General features: G+C 41.9%; 3 protein-coding genes across 3 annotated transcripts in view; all 3 read right to left on the reverse strand.

The window, feature by feature from the left end:
• Window positions 1–2016, reverse strand: part of cwf19l2 (CWF19 like cell cycle control factor 2) — a 19759-nt gene extending 17743 nt beyond the window's left edge. Inside the window, exons 1-2 of the mRNA XM_068709677.1 lie at window positions 1915–2016; window positions 526–636 (exon numbers count right to left, since the gene is read on the reverse strand). Of these exons, the coding sequence (XP_068565778.1) occupies window positions 526–636; window positions 1915–2007 (204 nt within the window). The 5' untranslated portion in view covers window positions 2008–2016. The remainder of the gene's footprint in view (window positions 1–525; window positions 637–1914) is intronic.
• A 2294-nt stretch (window positions 2017–4310) lies between these two features.
• alkbh8 (alkB homolog 8, tRNA methyltransferase) lies at window positions 4311–16499 on the reverse strand. The gene is made up of 12 exons (XM_068709690.1): window positions 16372–16499; window positions 15256–15389; window positions 15060–15160; window positions 14697–14828; window positions 14359–14454; window positions 14136–14240; window positions 13286–13356; window positions 11118–11224; window positions 10483–10643; window positions 9974–10251; window positions 5778–5927; window positions 4311–5246 (listed from the first exon to the last, which is right to left on the reverse strand). The coding sequence occupies exons 1-12, from the start codon at window positions 16483–16485 to the stop codon at window positions 4464–4466; spliced, it is 2232 nt and encodes a 743-aa protein (XP_068565791.1). The 5' UTR covers window positions 16486–16499; the 3' UTR covers window positions 4311–4463.
• On the reverse strand, window positions 7845–9072 carry LOC137871764 (uncharacterized). The gene has a single exon (XM_068709715.1). It carries the CDS (start codon window positions 8892–8894, stop codon window positions 7845–7847), a length of 1050 nt encoding a protein of 349 aa, XP_068565816.1. The 5' UTR covers window positions 8895–9072.
• Window positions 16500–18578: the final 2079 nt, after the last annotated feature.

Raw genomic sequence — 18578 nt, forward strand, 5'->3', positions numbered from 1 at the left:
CCATGTGTCTCAATCTAGGGTTGTGTTTCACAAAAGTACAATCGACTACACTCATAGTTCGGGATCATTACATTACAGACATTTAGCAGACGCTTTTATCCAAAGCGACTTACAATTCAGTATCTATCTACACACCGTAGACGCAGTTACGGGAGCAATTTTGGGGTTAAGTGTCTTGCTCAAGGACACATTGACATAAGACTAGTGGAGCAGGAGCCAGGGATCAAACCGCCAACCCTCTGATTGAAAGGCGGCCCTCTCCACTTAGCCACGGTCACCCCACCGGATCAAACCACAGAGCTTGTAGTTAATGGATGGCCCATTCATTGCACTGAGCCACAGCCAATTTTACCATTCATTTAAGGCAAGATCTTCCCAATTCTCCATTGGATAACTGCTTTAATATACATCATAAGGGCAGTGAAAGCGTAGATAAATGTTTGATACGATTACACAATACAGTTGTGACTTGGCTGGGAGTTAGCCTAAGATTTTTGTGGAGAAAAAAAAAACTTTGTATCTTACTTCCTCTATCTCCTGCAGCCTCTGGTTGATCTCAGGGAGCATCCAAGTGTCCTCGCCTCTCTGCCTCTTCAGCTCCTTCCTCCTCTCTTCCTTCTCATACTGCTGCTTGGCCTGAATGACACAAAGGAAATAAAAGGCATTACTCAAAAAGGAAAAAAAGTACAACAGTTCAAAGTAAGGGTGCACCAACATTTGCATTTTCAGACATGTCTATCTAAGCAGATACTTTGGGCTGAAGTTATTGATACTAGTGATGAATAAAGTCCACAGACAGAGAGGTTTGTCTCAAAATGAACGACACAGTATTCCCATTGCCGTGATTTTGTGTAGCCTGTTCTCTTTCCAGGTTATATGGTGAAGAGGAGGTAGTTTGGCTGTTTGGTGACACCTGGAAGCTGCTTTACATCCTTCTGGATCCAACTTGTTTGTATTTTTTTGTCATATGGGTAATTTGGATTGTAATTTTCATATGTTAGTCTATTCTATACGCACAACTTCTAACACACATCTGTAAATCCTGGGAGTGGGATCCCTCCTCAGTTGCTCTTCCATCTCTTTCCTGTTAAAGAGTTTTCCTTATCCGAGGGTGTCTTATGCTGTACAGATTGCAAAGCCCCATGTGGCAAATTTGTGATATTAAAAATGTACTTGACTTGAAGTGATAGTGCGAGTTGAGCATCCAATGACATTAAAGCTGCACACATGACATCCTTGGCTGCACTGGTAATGACAATGATGAGTTCTTAAGTCATTATTGAGCCAATTCCTCTTTAAATACATCAAAATGAATCAGACCCAGCTGAGCTCTTTGCTTTGGCCAGTTCAAGCACAGATGAGTGGGGCGGATAATGAGATTACAACCTTTAATGCTCATCTACAGCAAGCATCATCTGCTCTGTGTGTCATGCAAACACAGCTGCACAGCAAAAAAAGAAGAGATAACGTACAATTAAATACCTGTGTACATGTGTGATTACAACAACGACCATGACATAAAACCTAAACAAAGCACAGCCGCAGGTCTCCTATCTGCCCCAGCAGTGTTTGTCCTGAGGCGGTAATTTCCTGCCTGCAGGTTAACAGTATCCGCCTGTCCAGACACAGGGATTATCGGGTTAATGTGAAGGCACACAGGTACTGATAGCTTTCCGGAAGTCGGAGAGAGACAAAAAGATGCCAATTTATATCACGGTTAAGGACTATTCCACAAAAAGGATAGCGTTCAGCCGCTGAGCTCATTCGTACCTAACGTCAACTAGCGGTTCGCCTACTTAGCTTCGTTAGCTTGCGTTCGGACTAAACGGCTATAACTTAAATAATAACAGACGCCAATGAAGCTAACCCTCAGATTACGATGTGGTTGTTCGCTACAAAGTTTCCAGTTCTTACCTTTTCTATCACCTCTTCTCGTGCTTGTCGTTTACTATCCTTTCTTTCTTCGATGTAGCTCGAACTCTCAAAACTGACTCCGTGCGACGCCATGACACTGTCGTAAATGGTGTTGTTAAAAGTGTCGTAAAGCGTCGCCGTTTTCGTCAACCGTTGACTTTTGGTTCTTGTAGTGCAAAAACACAGCACCATAAACTCATTTTATCATATTCAGTGTAGGAAGGGGGAGAATGGTATTGGTTTATGTATTATTTCACCTTACTTACAAAAATGTTGTAGAACATACACTGTTAACTATGAGCCGGTTATTGTCCTCTGCCCATTGATACAAAACATGGGCATTGTATTATGTGCAAATCTGCTGGAAACAATATAACTAAATCCTGTTTCAGTCAGGAGGTGCTTGAACCAGCTTCTAAATGTGCCAGGTAAAAAGTTTAGGACAATGTCATATGACCTATACATATATGGCCATTAGCAGGGAACCATTACACCTATCTGTGGCAAGTCATTTCCATTAGCCCAAAATCACTAATTTGCCTCAGAGGGTGTTGCAATCTGTAGAATCAGCAGACCACATAAGACACCCTTCATCCTCAATTGTACCCTTAGAAACTCCACAAATACTCCTTTAACAAAAAATAATCTTGGAGTATCTTCACAGAAGGACAAACATGTAAAATAAAATGTTGAATATGCAGAGACAGAAATAGTCTGGTAACTGTAAAATTACAAGATTATAGAACATCTTATTCCAAAATTATGGCCATTTATATGTTGTTATAGTAGCCTCAACTCTTGTTGTCACAGTTTGTACCAAAAACGTTGGCCAGTCAACTTCTTCCACACCAAACTAAAAAAAACAAACAACGGCTTGTTTTGTGCATGCCGGTATTCTCATTTTGAAACCGGAAAGGGTTTTTTCCAAAACTGTTACCACAAAGTTGAAAGCACAATATTGTCAGAAAAATTGTATGCTATGGGTTCCTACATACTTTTGGTTGTGAATATAACTCTATTACATCTCTCCCTGGAATTATTCCCTTTTCAGCAAACTCATACATATCACCAATGCATCAGGGAAGGAAGTATTACTATTATTTCAGTATAAATGTCTCATGACTCCTGTGAGCTGAAGATTTTAAATGTCCTGTAGCCTGTTAAATCAATGCGCTATACCTGGGGGAGAGATACCTTTAAATTCTGATTATCACTCCAAATGTCAAGCAACAGACTCAACAACAATACACGAACATTAACACTACTACACACAAACACACACACTATTGTGCTAAACTATAAATGATCTCTATCTCACACACACACACACACACACACACACACACACACACAGAACAGGCAGCTTCACCTTAATCAATAAACCACTGACAATAAAAGACACCAAACCATCTCTCTGCACCACAGTGTTTGTTTGTGTGGCTCCTGGAGGATTGAGGAGCCAAAGGGGTAATTTACTTGGAGCCACTGACCAATTACCAACCTTCCACAGCGGGGACACAACAAATAAAAGCACTACACTCCTCGGCCATCAATAACCCATTATCCTACAGTTCATTGTGTTTTTCCAGCCGTCTGGTAAAACTTGTTCTGTTAATAGGGTATAGTGTGAACGTGTGTGAGTGGAAGAAAGAAAGAATGATAAAGTCTTACTTTGGTGTTCCTACGTTACACCAAATCTAAATTGAAATACAGTATTGAATATCAGTTGATGCAACACTAAATCAACTATAGCAACACAAAAACTGTTATTTCAATTAATTAATAAATCAATTTAATCCTAATTTAATAAAGAATAAATTCTAGTTCCATATTTTAAGGTAAAATGTGTTTAAACTTGAAATCTGTAAGCCCTTTTCATTTCAGTAAACACATAAGTACTACGTCTGTCTATAACTGCATTTACAAGGACTGTGATGAAAGTAGGGCACAGTAACTTAAAAAAATGTATGTACAAATATATAGCTTGGAAAATAATCCACGTCAGACACATTTTTAAAAAGAGAAAAAAATATATATAAATTCTGCTTCTTGAATGTCAACAAATCCCCCAGCACCTGAAATGCCATGTTACACATTGGCTGTTTAACTTGAAAAGGTCGGGCACACACCGTTTACAGCTTAGTTCCAGCTCGGTGAATTCAGGGCAGACACCGAAGCTCAAAGGCAGTGGAAGAAATAAAGTAGCGAGATAAAGATTATTATTACCTTTGGGTTACACAGAACCAGAGTATGTTTACAACCTGAGCTTTGAAAATACCTCCATGGTTTGTTTCAGTTAGCTGCAATTATTTTCAGCAAAAGCGGATTGTTCGGACCATGTAAGTGTCAAACCTTTCTAGGAATGATGCAAGAAGTAAGAGCACAACAGAAGCAGGCATTTTGTAAAATTTATTTCACTTATCAGTCCACTTTTCTGCATTTGTACAATTAAAAGGATCCTTTAATTCAGTCTTTGTTGACACTGCATTACCTCTCTTGTTTGAATATGTGTTTGTTGCTAAACTATTATACATCACGAGTGTGTCAGTTCATCTCCCCAAGTCCTTCACTAAAATAACACACCAGTTTCCCTGATCGTGGTAGCTGCTCTGCACTTTGACTCCAGCCTCCTGACCACACAGTTGCTCCAGCTCCCCCCGCTGGAACACGTGGTAATAGCGGTGAAAAACAGGCGCGGCACTGCTCTCAGACCTCGACTTCAGAGCAGAACTGGAGGTCTGAGTAGTGTCGCCACTTGCACCGGGTTTAGAGTCTGGGCTGTGAGTGGCATCACTGGTGTCAGGACCTGATCCAGAACACAAGTCGGAGAGAAAACCTGGACTGGGACCAGGGTTACAGTCTAATTTGGCTATGGAACTTGAACCATAGGCTGAGCAGGTGTTACCTGAAGTCTTTTTGGATTTCTCTTTCCTTTTATCCTTCTTTCCACCTTCTCTCGGTTCTTCCTCCACTTGTTTCTTCCCTTCTTTCAGATGCCAGGGAACCAACAGGTCCTGGGTGTTGAATGCTGTTCGGTTGGTGTGCACACTGAGTTTGCCATCAGTCACATCTATGTTCTCTACAGGCCTGTAGTTGTCTTCTAAATGTCTGCTGGTATGGATACTCGATGTCCCCTGAGGCTCCTGGCTGCCTCCTGTTGTTTGTGTGTTTTCGGTGGGGCTGTGGTTCTCAGGATGCTCTTTGTTCTGGTCTTTGAGGTACTTGGACCGCTGCTTGTTGTACTCTTGCTCAAAAGCCCAAACGTAGATGAGCGCTCGACCCCCAGGCTTCAAAAGTCTCACCAGCTCCCTCACTGCTGCCAGACGACGCTCCTACAACACACACACACACACACACACACACACACACACACACACACACACACACAAACTATTTATTTGACCATTTCTATCACATACTCCTAAGTAACGCCATGAACTCATAAACTAACTCCAGAAATTGACTAAAAGTGTCACAAAGCATGTGATGGATTGTACACAATCGCTTGATTTGAGGCATATTAACGCTAATGAAATAATTACTTCTTTAAATATTTATAATAATACAAAATGTATTTCCTATATTAAGAACAATATAACAATGCCAATTCAGTGATATTCAGGGCCATGGGATTTAGCCCAGATTTGGATCAATGTCCCAGGAGCCAAAACTTGAAAATCTTCCTTTTGAAACTGTGGTAAAGTTCCTGAGGTCACTAAAATATTCCAGCATTCCCCGTAGTCTAAAAAAACTGTGACTGATGAACAATTTAGTGAGGTGCTTGTATTCGTGTTGGGTCATCTTTCAAAAAAGTTGCTATATTGTTCTCTTGTATAGAAAAGAGGATTTCAGTGTGTGTGTACCTGTGTGGAGAAGTGGTGTATGACAGCTATAGAGATGCAGGCGTCACAGGAGGCTGTTCGCAAAGGGACACTGAGAGCATCGGATACAAACGCCTGGAAACCCCTCTGTGCACAGATCTGGACGAGAGCGCTGCTACGGTCGCAACCAACCTGTAAAGAGACAAAACACACACAGACACATGGGCATACAAAATCCATCACACAAAACTATAAGCTTCAATTGCATGTAAGGATGCCGTCTTCACCCTTTTAATACTATAGTACAAAATCCCACAGCAAGCAGCAGAAACAAGCACCATTTCTTCCTTGATGAGGCGTAGACTAGATGAAATAGAGAGAATGAGGGAAATGAATAGCAGTGAAAGAAGAAGAGAGAGTGAGAGAAATGCAGTAAGTGGAGCCAAGTAAAGAGAGTAGGGAAGCTGGAAAGAAATTAAAAAAGGAAGAAAAAGGAAAGGAGGGGAAGCAAAGAAGGGGATTGAATGACAGTAATGATCATTTTTAACACATTTTTGTCTCAGGGAGCAATTCAATCGAGCTTCGAATCTCCTCCTCCCAAAAGAGACAGAGGTGATGAGAGTTGGTGAGAAAGACTACAAGCACGCGTAATCTCTTACTGACATGCAAGCACAGAGAGGTCAAGCTTTTTCCTTTCAATCCAAACCGGCAATGTTGACAATGTTAAATTCAACTCAGAAAGTTGGTTTGTGTGTGTGTGTGTGTGTGTGTGTGTGTGTGTGTGTGTGTGTGTGTGTGTGTGTGTGTGTGTGTGTGTGTGTGTGTGTAATAATAATAATAATACTTTCATTTTATATAGCGCTTTTCTAAGTACCCAAAGATGCTTTAAATAGGGCAGAGACAAACAGAACAAACAAAACAAGACAAAACTAGTGTTTGCACCGGCGGACCTGAGGCAACGGGTTGGGGCATGAAGGGGGAGGAGGTCTGAAAGGTAGGGAGGGGCCAGGTTGTTTAAGGCTTTGTAGGTGGTGACTAGCACTTCAAAGTCTATTCTGTATTTGACCGGGAGCCAGTGGAGGTTGCGAAGGACCGGGGTGATGTGTTCATAGCGGTGGGTGGAGGTGAGCAATCGAGCGGCAGAGTTCTGAACATATTGGAGTTTATTGAGGATTTTGTTGGGCGAGCCATAGAGGATGCTGTTGCAATAGTCGAGTCTGGAGGTTATGAGGGCATGGATGAGAATTTCGGTGTTGGCAGAGGACAGGGAGGGCCGGAGGCGTGCAATGTTCCTGAGGTGAAAGAAGGCAGTTTTGGTGATGTGGTTAGCGTGGGGTAGGAAAGAGAGGGTGGGGTCGAGGATGATACCGAGGTTGCGGACCTGGGTGGAGGGGGTGACGATGGAGCCATCAATGTTGAGAGAGAAGGTCTGGGCTGAGCAGGTGAGGGAGTTAGGGCCGATGATGAGTAGTTCAGATTTATTGCAGATCAGTTTGAGAAAGTTCTGTTGCATCCATGATTTTATATCAGTGAGCCAGGTGGTGAGAGTGGAGTGGGTGACTGAGGTGATGGTCTTGGAGGAGAAGAAGAGTTGGGTGTCGTCAGCGTAGCAGTGAAAATGGAGAACATGACGACGGAAGATTTGTCCAAGGGGAAAGATGTAAATGATGAAGAGGAGGGGACCAAGCACGGAACCTTGGGGAACACCGTGGGTGACTGGAGAGGTGAAGGATTTACAGTTGTTTATTGCAATGAATTGATGTTGGTCTGAGAGATATGAGGTGAACCAGGAGAGGGCAGTGCCAGTTATGCCAAGGGAGTACTGGAGACATGAGAGGAGGATGGAGTGGGTGATAGTGTCGAAGGCGGCGCTGAGGTCAAGGAGGATGAGGATGGTGAGGAAGCCAGAGTCAGCAGAGAAGTATGTCATTTGTGATTTTCAGTAGGGCGGTTTCTGTGCTGTGTTTCGAACGGAAGCCGGATTGGAAGGGTTCGTAGAGATTATGGAGATTGAGGTGGGACTTGAGTTGTGATGCAACAGCTCTCTCAAGGACTTTGGACAGGTAGGGGAGGTTGGAGATGGGCCGGTAGTTGTTGGGGATGTCGGGGTCAAGTGGGTAGTGGGGGGGGGGAGGGGGCAGCCAGCTGGTTGTGTATTGCGATGATTTTGTCATTGAAGAAGGATAGAAATGAGTTGCATTTGCTGGTGGTAAAGGAGGTGGAGATGGTGTACATGGGCTTGAGGAGTTTGTTGATGGTGGAGAAAAGCGTTTTGGGGTTGTTGGAGCCAGATTGGATGATGGAGGAGTAGTGAGAGGAGCGAGCGGTGTTGAGGGCATCTTTGTATTGTTGTTGGTGGAGTTTGAAGGCATCAAGGTGAACAGTGAGTCCAGTTTTGTTGGCAAGACGTTCCAGTTGACGGCCCTGCACTTTGAGGTGGCGAAGTTGGTCCGTGTACCAGGGGTCGGAGAGGGTGAAGGTGACGAGTTTGGATTTTTTGGGGGCGATGACGTCAAGACAGGAGGAGAGTGCATCATTATAGTAATTGACCAGGGCAGTGGGGGAGGCAGTCGAAATAGGGGCAGAGGCAGAGACGGTGGCAGCCAAGGTGGAGGAGAGCGAGGGGATGTTAATGGCCTTGATGTTCCGGAATGTTATGGTGCGATTCTGCTTAACTTGAGGGGTGGGGATGTCTATTTCCAAGGTGATAGCCAGGTAGTCAGTGATGGTGAGGTCAATGCTGGTTAGATTGCTGACGGTAATGCCGGAGGTGCAGACCAGGTCAAGTGTGTGTCCTTTTTTATGGGTGGGAAAGTCGATATATTGGGTGATGTTGAAGTAGTTAAAGATGTCCAGGAGTTCTATAGAGGTTGTGGAGTCAGAAGAGTCGACATGTATGTTAAAGTCACTGAGTAGCAGAATGGATGGAGAGATGGCGCAGAGTTGTGTGAGAAATTCAGATGGATCAGAGGGGAAAGCAGGGTTAGGTTTTGGGGGGCGGTAAATGACTGCAGTAACCAGGGGTTTGGGACCAGACAGTTTAAAGACAAGGTGTTCAAATGAGGAAGGAGCCGGGATGGTTATTGCACTTGTAGTGATGTCTTTGCAAAAAATTGTGGCTATTCCACCACCACGCCCATGGTGGAGTGGCTTGTCCATGTATGAATATCCAGGGGGTATGGTTTGGTTTAGTGAAAAGTAGTCCTGTTGGTTTTGCCATATTTCAGTTAAACAGAGAAAGTCCAGATTATTGTCAGTTATGAATTCATTGAGTAAGAGGCCCTTGTTGTTTAGGGATCGGGTGTTAAACAGAGCAATTTTGAGATGTGGATGAATTTGGGCAGGTGTGTGTGTGTGTGTGTGTGTGTGTGACAACCTGCCTGATCACGGTGCTCTCAGTAATGATTTATCACGGTTACGGTCTGAGTCGGGATAAGCTGCTTACACGCACCTCCAAATCCCAAACACGAATATATCCCGGCGTGCATACACATAAACAGAAAATGTAGGATATTGCCATGGAAACTGAGCTAATACAAACAATAACAACCAACAAAAACCAGAGCAACAAAGAAATCATCCTGATTATTTTTGGTTCAGCTGGCTCATTTTAAATGAGACATGATGTTTACACCTTGTCTGTAATTATAATATTTTTAGGATTTAGTTATAGTTATATTTTAGTTATTGTGGATTTTTTTACTTATTTACTTAGTTGGTATTCTTTACTGTTTATTACTTATTTATAATACTCATTTTGATCTTGTTTTTTTTTACTATGTATCTTGTTTGCACTATCCACTATGCTGCTGTAATCCTGTAAATTTCCCCACTGCGGGATGAATAAAGGATTATTTTATCTTAAGTGAAATGTGTCAATGTTTGCATTCAAGTGTGGTTTGGAACAAAGACATGCCCTGTGGCCTCATCCAAGTAGCATTATGATACACAGTTGTTTGGCTCATCTCTATCAAACTGGTCAAAAGGCCTCTGCCACCTCGTCCTTCTGAATCCCTAATTGGTTTCTGTGAAGTAGCAGCAGAGGAGTTCTACCTCGTTCGTTTGCCGCCTCCGCTGCAACCGATTTGCTGACTGTATGTGAAACAGATTCTGTTGTGTGGAACTTTACAGTAGGGGTAAACTAAGCAGCAGTCGCAATAAAAACAGAATGGAAAAGGGCATTTCTCCACGGGGGGAGAATGATTGTACATTATGGTATAATACATGATAACACTCACTGCAGCCACCTCTGGGTTGACTCCAAGGTATTTCCCATTTCCACAGCCCACGTCGGCCAGCACGCTGCCAGCTGGGAGCGACGACAGGAAGTGGCAAACGCGAGGCCAAGGGGAGTGGCGAGTGCTGCTGAAGTGTGAGGCGATGGCGTCGTACACCCGATGCACGTACTCCTCCTCCAGAAGGGCTGCGTCGGCATGGCAACAGGGTAGTGAGGGGGGAGGAGTCGGTGGTGAGGGTGCTGAGGGAGCTCCCTGGCTGTCACAGGCAGAGGGAAAGGCTGGAGGGAAGGAGGGAGAGACAGACAGACAGACAGACAGACAGACAGAGAGAGAGAAGAGGTCCATAAGACCGTATGTCATACTTTGCAGGTGGTGATTTTGAGGGCAGAATTTAGCCTCAAGAGGATTTTGCTCTAAAAATGTTGTTGTCTGACATCTCTTGAACAATGGTGGTAATTCTGTTACCAAACACACTATGTTGTTATATTTTGCGCCTGCAAGATTCTCACCGCAGCCGCAGGGTTCATGTCTGATCTTGCGGAAAGTGAAAGAAGTGCGGGTGCCCCTCTTGCTCAAAGTGAGATTGCTGTAAGTACTGAGATCAGGCGTCATATGAGCAGGGGATTGTGGGTCGCAGGCCGGCACCATGTCAGACTTCCGAGGAGTTATCCTGAGAGAAGATGAGAGACAGTTGTTTAAACAAACCGATAGCAGCTAATCCATTAAGGTGGTGAACTTTATGTGAATAACATAAGATGTGGATGTGATAAAATATTTGTTACATTGTTGATATTTAAATATTGCTGTTACAGTCAGAAACAGGAACAGACAACTCTGCATGTGCATTTGTGCATTAACTCAAGTGCACACAGACTGATCTGATCTGTTTTAGAGACAATGGAGAAGCAAACTAAGGGTGAAAAGTTTGACTAACCCATCAACATCACAAATTAAAAAGCAAACTGATTCAACTGACAAAGAACCAGATGAACACGAAGGAAAGACTAAAGGACAAAGTCTTGAGGGGTGAAGCATCCCATATGCATTTTGAGCTGGACGGAAAGTGATACTACAAAGCATGTACAATACACACAACATGAACATGTCACATTTAAACCGATCCATGTGACACAGTCCAGCTCACCCATGTGTCCACAGGTATCTACTCTCTCCCTTCATCACCAGAAGGCTCCGCTCTGGCAACACCACAGCAACAAGACGGCCGTCGGGATGACGGAACTCCATCACCGTCTGCATTTAAAATAAAGAGCATTTAGACCACTCATTTGACAACTCTCTGAAATCTCTCTCTCTCTCTCTCTCTCTCTCTCTCTCTCTCTCTCTCTCTCTCTCTCTCTCTCTCTCTCTCTCTCTCTCTCTCTCTCTCACACACACACACACACACACACACACACACACACACACACACACACTCTGCCTGCTCTCTCACTAACAACCAGCAGAATCATCTCCACCTGTTAGTGTTTGATCCTGATGTTTCCTTACAGCATGAGCTCTGCTGGGAAATCACATCTACACAATTTAAAACTGCATCGCTCCGACTACTGACAGCAGGAAAATTGGATTTTGTGAAGTAGGTGTGTGTGTGTGTGTGTGTGTGTGTGTGTGTGTGTGTGTGTGTGTGTGTGTGTGTGTGTGTGTGTGTGTGTGTGTGTGTGTGTGTGTGTGTGTGTGTGAGTGAGTGAGTGAGTGAGAGAAGAGAAGAGAAGAGAAAGAGAAGAGAAAGAGAGAGTGTGTGTATGATTGTGAGAGAGCTACGTATGTACATACAACACCAGCAAATTATCTGAACTTGAAAGCACAACTGAAATCTCTCACACACAGACAGAGACAGAGACAGAGACAGAGACACACACACACACACAGGACTCTGTTATTCCCATTTGGGGAGTATTGGCCAATCAATGAAACCGGTGGAATGTGACTAAATCGATGGTGATGCAGCCAGTTGCACTTTACTACAAGACTATTCATTAATCAGTCTCACATTTCTTCTCTCTCTCTCTGAAAACACACACAAGCTCAATAAACCTGTAAAGTTCAACACTGTTTCATATATTTAACTGCAGACAATCAGGTGGCAGGCTGAAAGGGATATTTGATGATGCACTAAATAATTTGATTACAGCTGGATTAATTTGATAAACCCACAGATTGAAAAAATAATAACAAAACCAGAGTAAATAAGACTTTAACTTAAAATCTCCAGGACAATGGATTAATCATGCGTACCAGTGTTTTCTTTTTTTTTTTGCATTTTATTGTCAACTTGTTTATTGAATTATGGTGAGTTCTCCCTTTGAGTAAAAGGTTTTTCCCTTTTTAGTCTTTGAAATATGCTATTTATCATATTCTCTACAATCGTTACATCACCATATTCATAGAATCTTGCTTTTGGGATTAGAAATATTGAATGCATTCTATTGATTGATATGTAATCGATAGTTTTGTGTTGTAAAAATTGCTTATCATTTGATGTATACCTGTTTAGGTATTAATGTCAGAGACAAAGAACACACTGCACTACACACACGTCTGTCTGTGTTGTGTGTGTGTGTGTGTGTGTGTGTGTGTGTGTGTGTGTGTGTGTGAGACAGACAACAGCTGATTGTTAATAGAGCCCCTGCCTTCCAGACAAGCAGGGACAGATGGGCGTTCATCTAGAACAGTCGCCCTGCAGAGACTAAATCAGCCTCCCAGCACCATGCAACACCATCTAGTCACACCTTGAATAGTCAAGGACAAAGTAAAAACTGTTTAAAAAGGGAAGTCTGTTTTTCTTCTGTTCATTAATTGTTCACAAAAATGCCACACAAAAAGAGTCGTTAGCTACATTCTGTATCAATTGAAGGCCGCAGTGAGCAGGAGATTATGAGATGTTGCAAGCAAGGTGACACAATGTTCTCAGTAAAATCACAAGGACACAGAATCCAAACATACTGTTGCACACACTCATCTCTGACAGTGGTGCCCCCTGAGACAGATGAATCACACTGGTCAGTGAGGTGACGGTTAATATGATTGATCAAACCCCAACACAAAGAGGCGTACAAACAGAAGCTTTCTATATATCCATTTACACCCACTTTCTAACTTTGCATCATTGATGAATGCACCTTGAGCTCCAGTGGTCGACACTGGCTCCACCAGCTGACGGATGAATCGTATAACTGGGGTGAATTAGCAACACACGGGGCTGAGGTGAGTAGTTCTCTCAACACTGCTAGTTGGAGTTTGCGAAAAAAGATTTAAAAAAAAAAATAATCACAAAATGATGGACTGAGTTCTCACCTTTGCTCCAAGGCTCAGCGACAGGATGGCGTCCTCAAAAGCAGAGTGAGTGTCCACGTGAGGAGGAATGCCTGGAAATAATATAAAATATTTTAATAATATTTTAATAGTTGTACTAGTCAAAATGTTTCACAGGTCTTTACAAATATAAAAGTGCTTAGTTTCAACTTGTTTGTTGGGTTTCTGATGGACACCATTGATGTTGTTAGTGAAGCATAATTAATTCCTTTAAGGTTTATAAGGGTCTCCGTTTTTTTGTTTGTTTGCCAGTACTGTAAATATATTAAAAGACAACTGACAGGAACCAGAAACTTTCATCATCCCTCAGCGATGCGTTTTGAAGAGGTTCTGCTGCCACCTTGTGGTATAAGTCAGTAAAATCCAAACGAGTGCGTAGATTTTGTTTAATAACCACAGGTTCTGGAAACCCAATAAGTCTACTTTCAGTTTCCACGAGTCTTTAATTGATCTTCTCACCACATTAAGTGCAGCTGCAGCATCTCAAACCTACAAACATCTTTCTATGGTTGTCACAGCTCTCTGCAGAGTCCCCTTATCACTCCATGTCTATTTTAAATCTCTGCAGCTCAGAAGATAATATAGTTCTGATTAAGTGCTGATTAATCATCCAGAGAATCAGTTATCCAACTAAATATTGATTCCTGAACTGCACCAAGGTGCAAACATTGATGTTTCTGTGAGTAATTAATGGGTACAAACCATTTTTATTTGAACGTTGCATATTTGTTGTGCTTTGAATAGCATGATACATGATAACCTCTGAAACGTATCTAAGTTTGTGATAAGATACTGGTGAGTCATCATTAGAGACATGACTGGAAAAACCCACCCTGTCCAGACTCATACTGGTTGACAGTCAGCTGGTCTGGCAGGATGTCGATGTGTTTGTTCTTCACACATCGCTCCAGAACAGGTAGACACTCCTGAGGAATACCTGGACACAAAATATCAATAGATGATAATTATATGCTTGACAATCAGAAGTGTTTGGTTTAAAGAAAAAGTTGGGAACAACATTGTAATAAGCGAGTAAAAAATGGATGGATGCTTACCTGCAGCCAACGGCTTGTCCTTATCCACGTTGTTGTTGTCATAGCGAAACTCAAAGCCATAATGTTTGACTCTTCTATGCTTCAGAGCTTTTTGAGCTAAAAGACATTAGAATGAAATTAGCAAATACGGTTCAAATTCTTGTATTTCTTATCTGAATTGTATACAACAGTTTTGTACATTAAATTGATACATTATACTGGATTCATTAAGGCTCTGTCATCTGACTAATACTCAGCTTTATGACAAGATTCCTGGGTGATCATGAGAAGTTCTACATAGCAACTTAAGCCAGAACTTGATAAACAAACATAAACAGACAAGTCACGCAGCCCCTCACCAGTGACATTAGCAATAGTGGACGACCAGTCTACAGCGGCGAGCAGCAGAGCCTCTTCCTCCGGAGACACAAAATCCTCCACCAAGACTAATCCATCAGGCAAAGGAACGGACACTTCCTCTTCACAGGTGACTACATACACACAAACAGAAAATTCAGTGAGGATTACACTACTGGCTACAAAAGTTTGTTTCTTATTGGACACGATATCCAGCGCATGAAGCACACAAACAAAACAAACGGTTTTCTTCAGCTATCCAACTTGCTGTTAAAATATGAGGGAAACAATGCTTCAAATGACTGTAGCAGATCTGACAGTAATTTAGGCTTGCGTCTGTAGGTGTCAATGTTTAAGGCAAGTACCTGAGTCGACATAACTGAGGTAGAGTGTGACGCTGTTCTCTCCGCATTGAAGCTTTTCCCCATTGAGGTGGATGTGGGCTTTCCGAGCACTCTCTTCAGATCTGGAAAAAAAAAAGTGAGTTTTAAACCAAAATCTTCCAGAGAGGTTAAAGCAATTAACTTGTGTCATAAAGTATTTTCAGCCCAGCACCTGTACCTGTACGTGACAAAAGCGTAAGGCTTGTGAGGGTGCATGATCAGTGTCTCCACCTCTCCCATCTCGTTCAACGCTGCGGACAGATCCTCTCGACTAACTCCATTCCCCAGGCCACCATTAGCCACCACCAAACTCTGTGGAACAGACAAAATTTTATAGAGACCCGTTTAACGACATAAACAATTTGAAAGATGACATCCAAAACAGGCTAATTACTGTTTGAGATATCGCTGCATTGAACCCTACACCTCAAAAATCAATAGCTTCTTCCACAGCTTAGCCAACGGAAACAATGTTTTATATTTTTGTCTTTGTCTGCTTTTATGTCTTGTCTCAGTTTCGTAGGTTTTATACTTTGACAGATCCTGAAGAAACTTTATTTCATATGAGCTTTATTTTTCATAGTTAAACGTACGAAACATAAACTTTGTTGTAAATGGACTGTTATTGTTTTCTAATAATACATCCAAACAGCCCAAGACACACGTACAAACCTAGTTCTTTTTCCCTTCTTATTTGTTCCATTTTAATTGTTTTGAGATTTCTTCATTTGCTATCTTCTCTTGACACACATTTCCTGTTGGTATTACATTTAACGTGTTCTAGGACACAACACACTAAAGTAAATTTCCTAGTGCAAATATGACTTAGCAGTTAAAACTGATCGAGACTTGTGTTAGGAGACAGAGACTGTCACAACACAATCATTCGAGGTTGGAAAATCAATCTCAGGTGTAAACTGGCATATAATATATATATATAATAATAATAATAATTATTATTATTATTATATAATTATAATTATTAAATTATAATATATTATTATTATATAGATATAATTATAATAATAATATCCCCAACAAAGTTTAAACTGCTATTGTTTTCCTTTAAACGACAGAAAACAGTAGATACAAGCTCATATTAATACCTGCAACTTAGCTAGCCAGCTAATAGCGTGCACTCTTTCATTCACCTCACTTGAACTGAAAAACAACTTTGAATTTGGAATCGTCTAATAGCTGTAAATATTTGAAAGAAGTAGCTCGAAGAGGCTAAATGTGAGCTAGCTCTCTCTTCGCTGCCACTTCCTGTATGTGAATATGTTTTTTGTGTTACCTTGGTAGGCTGCGGTGCTGTACTGATGCCTTCATGTTTCAGCAAAGTGTGACTGGCTTTTAACTGTTTACGAAGAACTTTTCTGTCCTCTTTACTCCTTCTGACAGCTTCCATGTTGTTTCCCACACTAGCTTTCCATGGTACGTCAGTGTATTTTGTCCGGGTGCAACAAGCCTCAAACACTGAAGGTTCCCGATGACTCTCATCCCAGGAGAGCAGCGCCGCCATGCACAGTTGGCTCCTTTGAAACCCTTTTCAGACAAAGCACAATGGGAACTAATACCATTAACAATGGCTGTGTTCCATCAGTTGCAATGTGCAATGTGATGCAGCAATTGGTTGTAGGCGTATACGTATGGCAGCCTAAAATGTTAACTGTTTCTACATTTTCCTCTGGTTGTGTGCCCTTCTGTAATGTGAGTTCAGACCACCAAGATAAGGAAAGAAAGTCTATCTTTGTTATGTCCAGTGAGATTATTGTTTGGTGTTTGTACTTTCTATGGGTAGCCTAATAGTCTAATACTGGTGTTAATGTCCTAGTGTATGCTATAACATCCCAGCAGGGACATATTGATCTGTTCTTGTATATATCTATAGTACCGAGCTCATGATTGAATACCTCTTGCTCTTTTAGTGTAAGCCTCCCTTCTCTTTTCTCTTCTAAGCTACCTATTTTTTCCACTTGGTATCCAAGCCTTACTGCTCCATTATATAGGACCTGAACCCTGATGGCAAATCCGTGCTGCATGCCTTCCTAATCTCCCAACAAAAGACAGACAAAATTGCCCCAGGGATCATTGTATAGGCCCTGCTAACTTGATACTATGGGATAAAAATATAAGTATAGAGGATGACTATCTTGGGTAGACTGTTTTGCATTCCATTTTCATATGTCATTCATCCATCATCAGACCGGACTCAAATTCTGGCAACTGAGGATAATCTTGTGTTACATGAGAACGAAAGAGTATTATCACAATAGGCTAGCTGGCTAATTCTAATGCATCCTTTTCAACAAAACACATTACCACACATCAGGGCAGATGCTGATCAGATACAACCAGTGATTTACATTCAGACATGTTTCTAAATTGTAATTGATGTATTCTGTCTATTGTTTTGTTTTTTTCTCCCTGATTTCTGCTCTCTGTCTGCTTCCTCCGTCAACGAAGACAATTAGCTCAGATCCTGTGTTTGAATTCCTCTACAGCCAGATTAATGACTCCACAGACCTTTGTGTGTGAGTATGTGTTCCAGCATGCATGTATGTGTTCGTGAGCATGAAACTTTGTGCGTCAGTGTGTGTGATTATACACGGGTGTGTAGTGTAATGAAGCCCTCACCTGTCCTCAGCCATCTCAGTCATTACAGTGGGAACCCTTCGTTGTTTTATCAGCACGCTCAATTTAGTCTACAAAACAGCAGCTGGTCAGACAGGAGACTGTGGCTGCCCTCTCCAACACCATTGCAACGCTCTGCTCCAACTTGTTTTTCAAAACAGTCTAATAAATAAAGAATATAAATAGTCTTCTCTCCTTCGTGTGTGTTGGATGATGCCCAGAGACTTCAGTCACGTACACTTGCTGGAGGATTAATCAGGGCCCGTACCAGCAAGGGATAAAGCTTTGCTGCAATTTCTTAGCATTCACAACACAAACATTTTTATCCAGTGTACACGATAATGAAAACACAAGGGAAATACATTAATCAATTTTTTGTCTGATGACAATTTGTTTGCAATCCATTACTCTGAGTCAGTATGACTTCCTAAATGTCTTGTAGTAGAAAAAACAATCTCACCAACAATAGCTCAATTAAGTAGCTGTTGTGGAGTTTTCAAACACAATTTTCCTCAGCGCATGAAGTAGTTACTTGTACTTGAAAATGTGTGATTAGTTTCTCAACTGCTGTTTTCAGACGAAATGCATCTTACTATAAATCTAATTTCAACAATATGTTTCAGAGTTGGTCAGCCATGAACTTGTGATCAATGAGTATTCTACAAAGTGAAAATGTCTCTTTCAGATTATGAACATTAAATTAGGATTGCCAGTGCTTAAGAGCTGCTTCACCTTACACATCAGCCAAGTTCTTAAAAAGCAGGGTAATGGTGAGAATTAGAGTGGAACCACTTGTGTACCCAGAGGCATGCCATTACCCTTCGTAGGGCCAGTAGCCCGAGGCCAAACTCCTGTTACTGGCATCTT

Source organism: Cebidichthys violaceus, unplaced genomic scaffold, assembly GCF_023349555.1.
Source record: "Cebidichthys violaceus isolate CVI_PGR_0920_01 unplaced genomic scaffold, fCebVio1.0.p SCAF_1, whole genome shotgun sequence".
Classification (NCBI taxonomy): domain Eukaryota; kingdom Metazoa; phylum Chordata; class Actinopteri; order Perciformes; family Stichaeidae; genus Cebidichthys; species Cebidichthys violaceus.

Bases quoted from the DNA above. Each gene is read 5' to 3' on its own strand.
- LOC137871764 (XM_068709715.1), bottom strand. From the start codon at position 8,894: ATGGACAAGCCACTCCACCATGGGCGTGGTGGTGGAATAGCCACAATT.
- alkbh8 (XM_068709690.1), bottom strand. From the start codon at position 16,485: ATGGAAGCTGTCAGAAGGAGTAAAGAGGACAGAAAAGTTCTTCGTAAA. The intron at 14,829-15,059 runs GTACTTGCCTTA...GTGTGTATGTAG, and splicing joins CCTCAGTTATGTCGACTCAG to TCACCTGTGAAGAGGAAGTG. The intron at 10,644-11,117 runs GTGAGCTGGACT...ATCTTCTCTCAG, and splicing joins AGATACCTGTGGACACATGG to GATAACTCCTCGGAAGTCTG.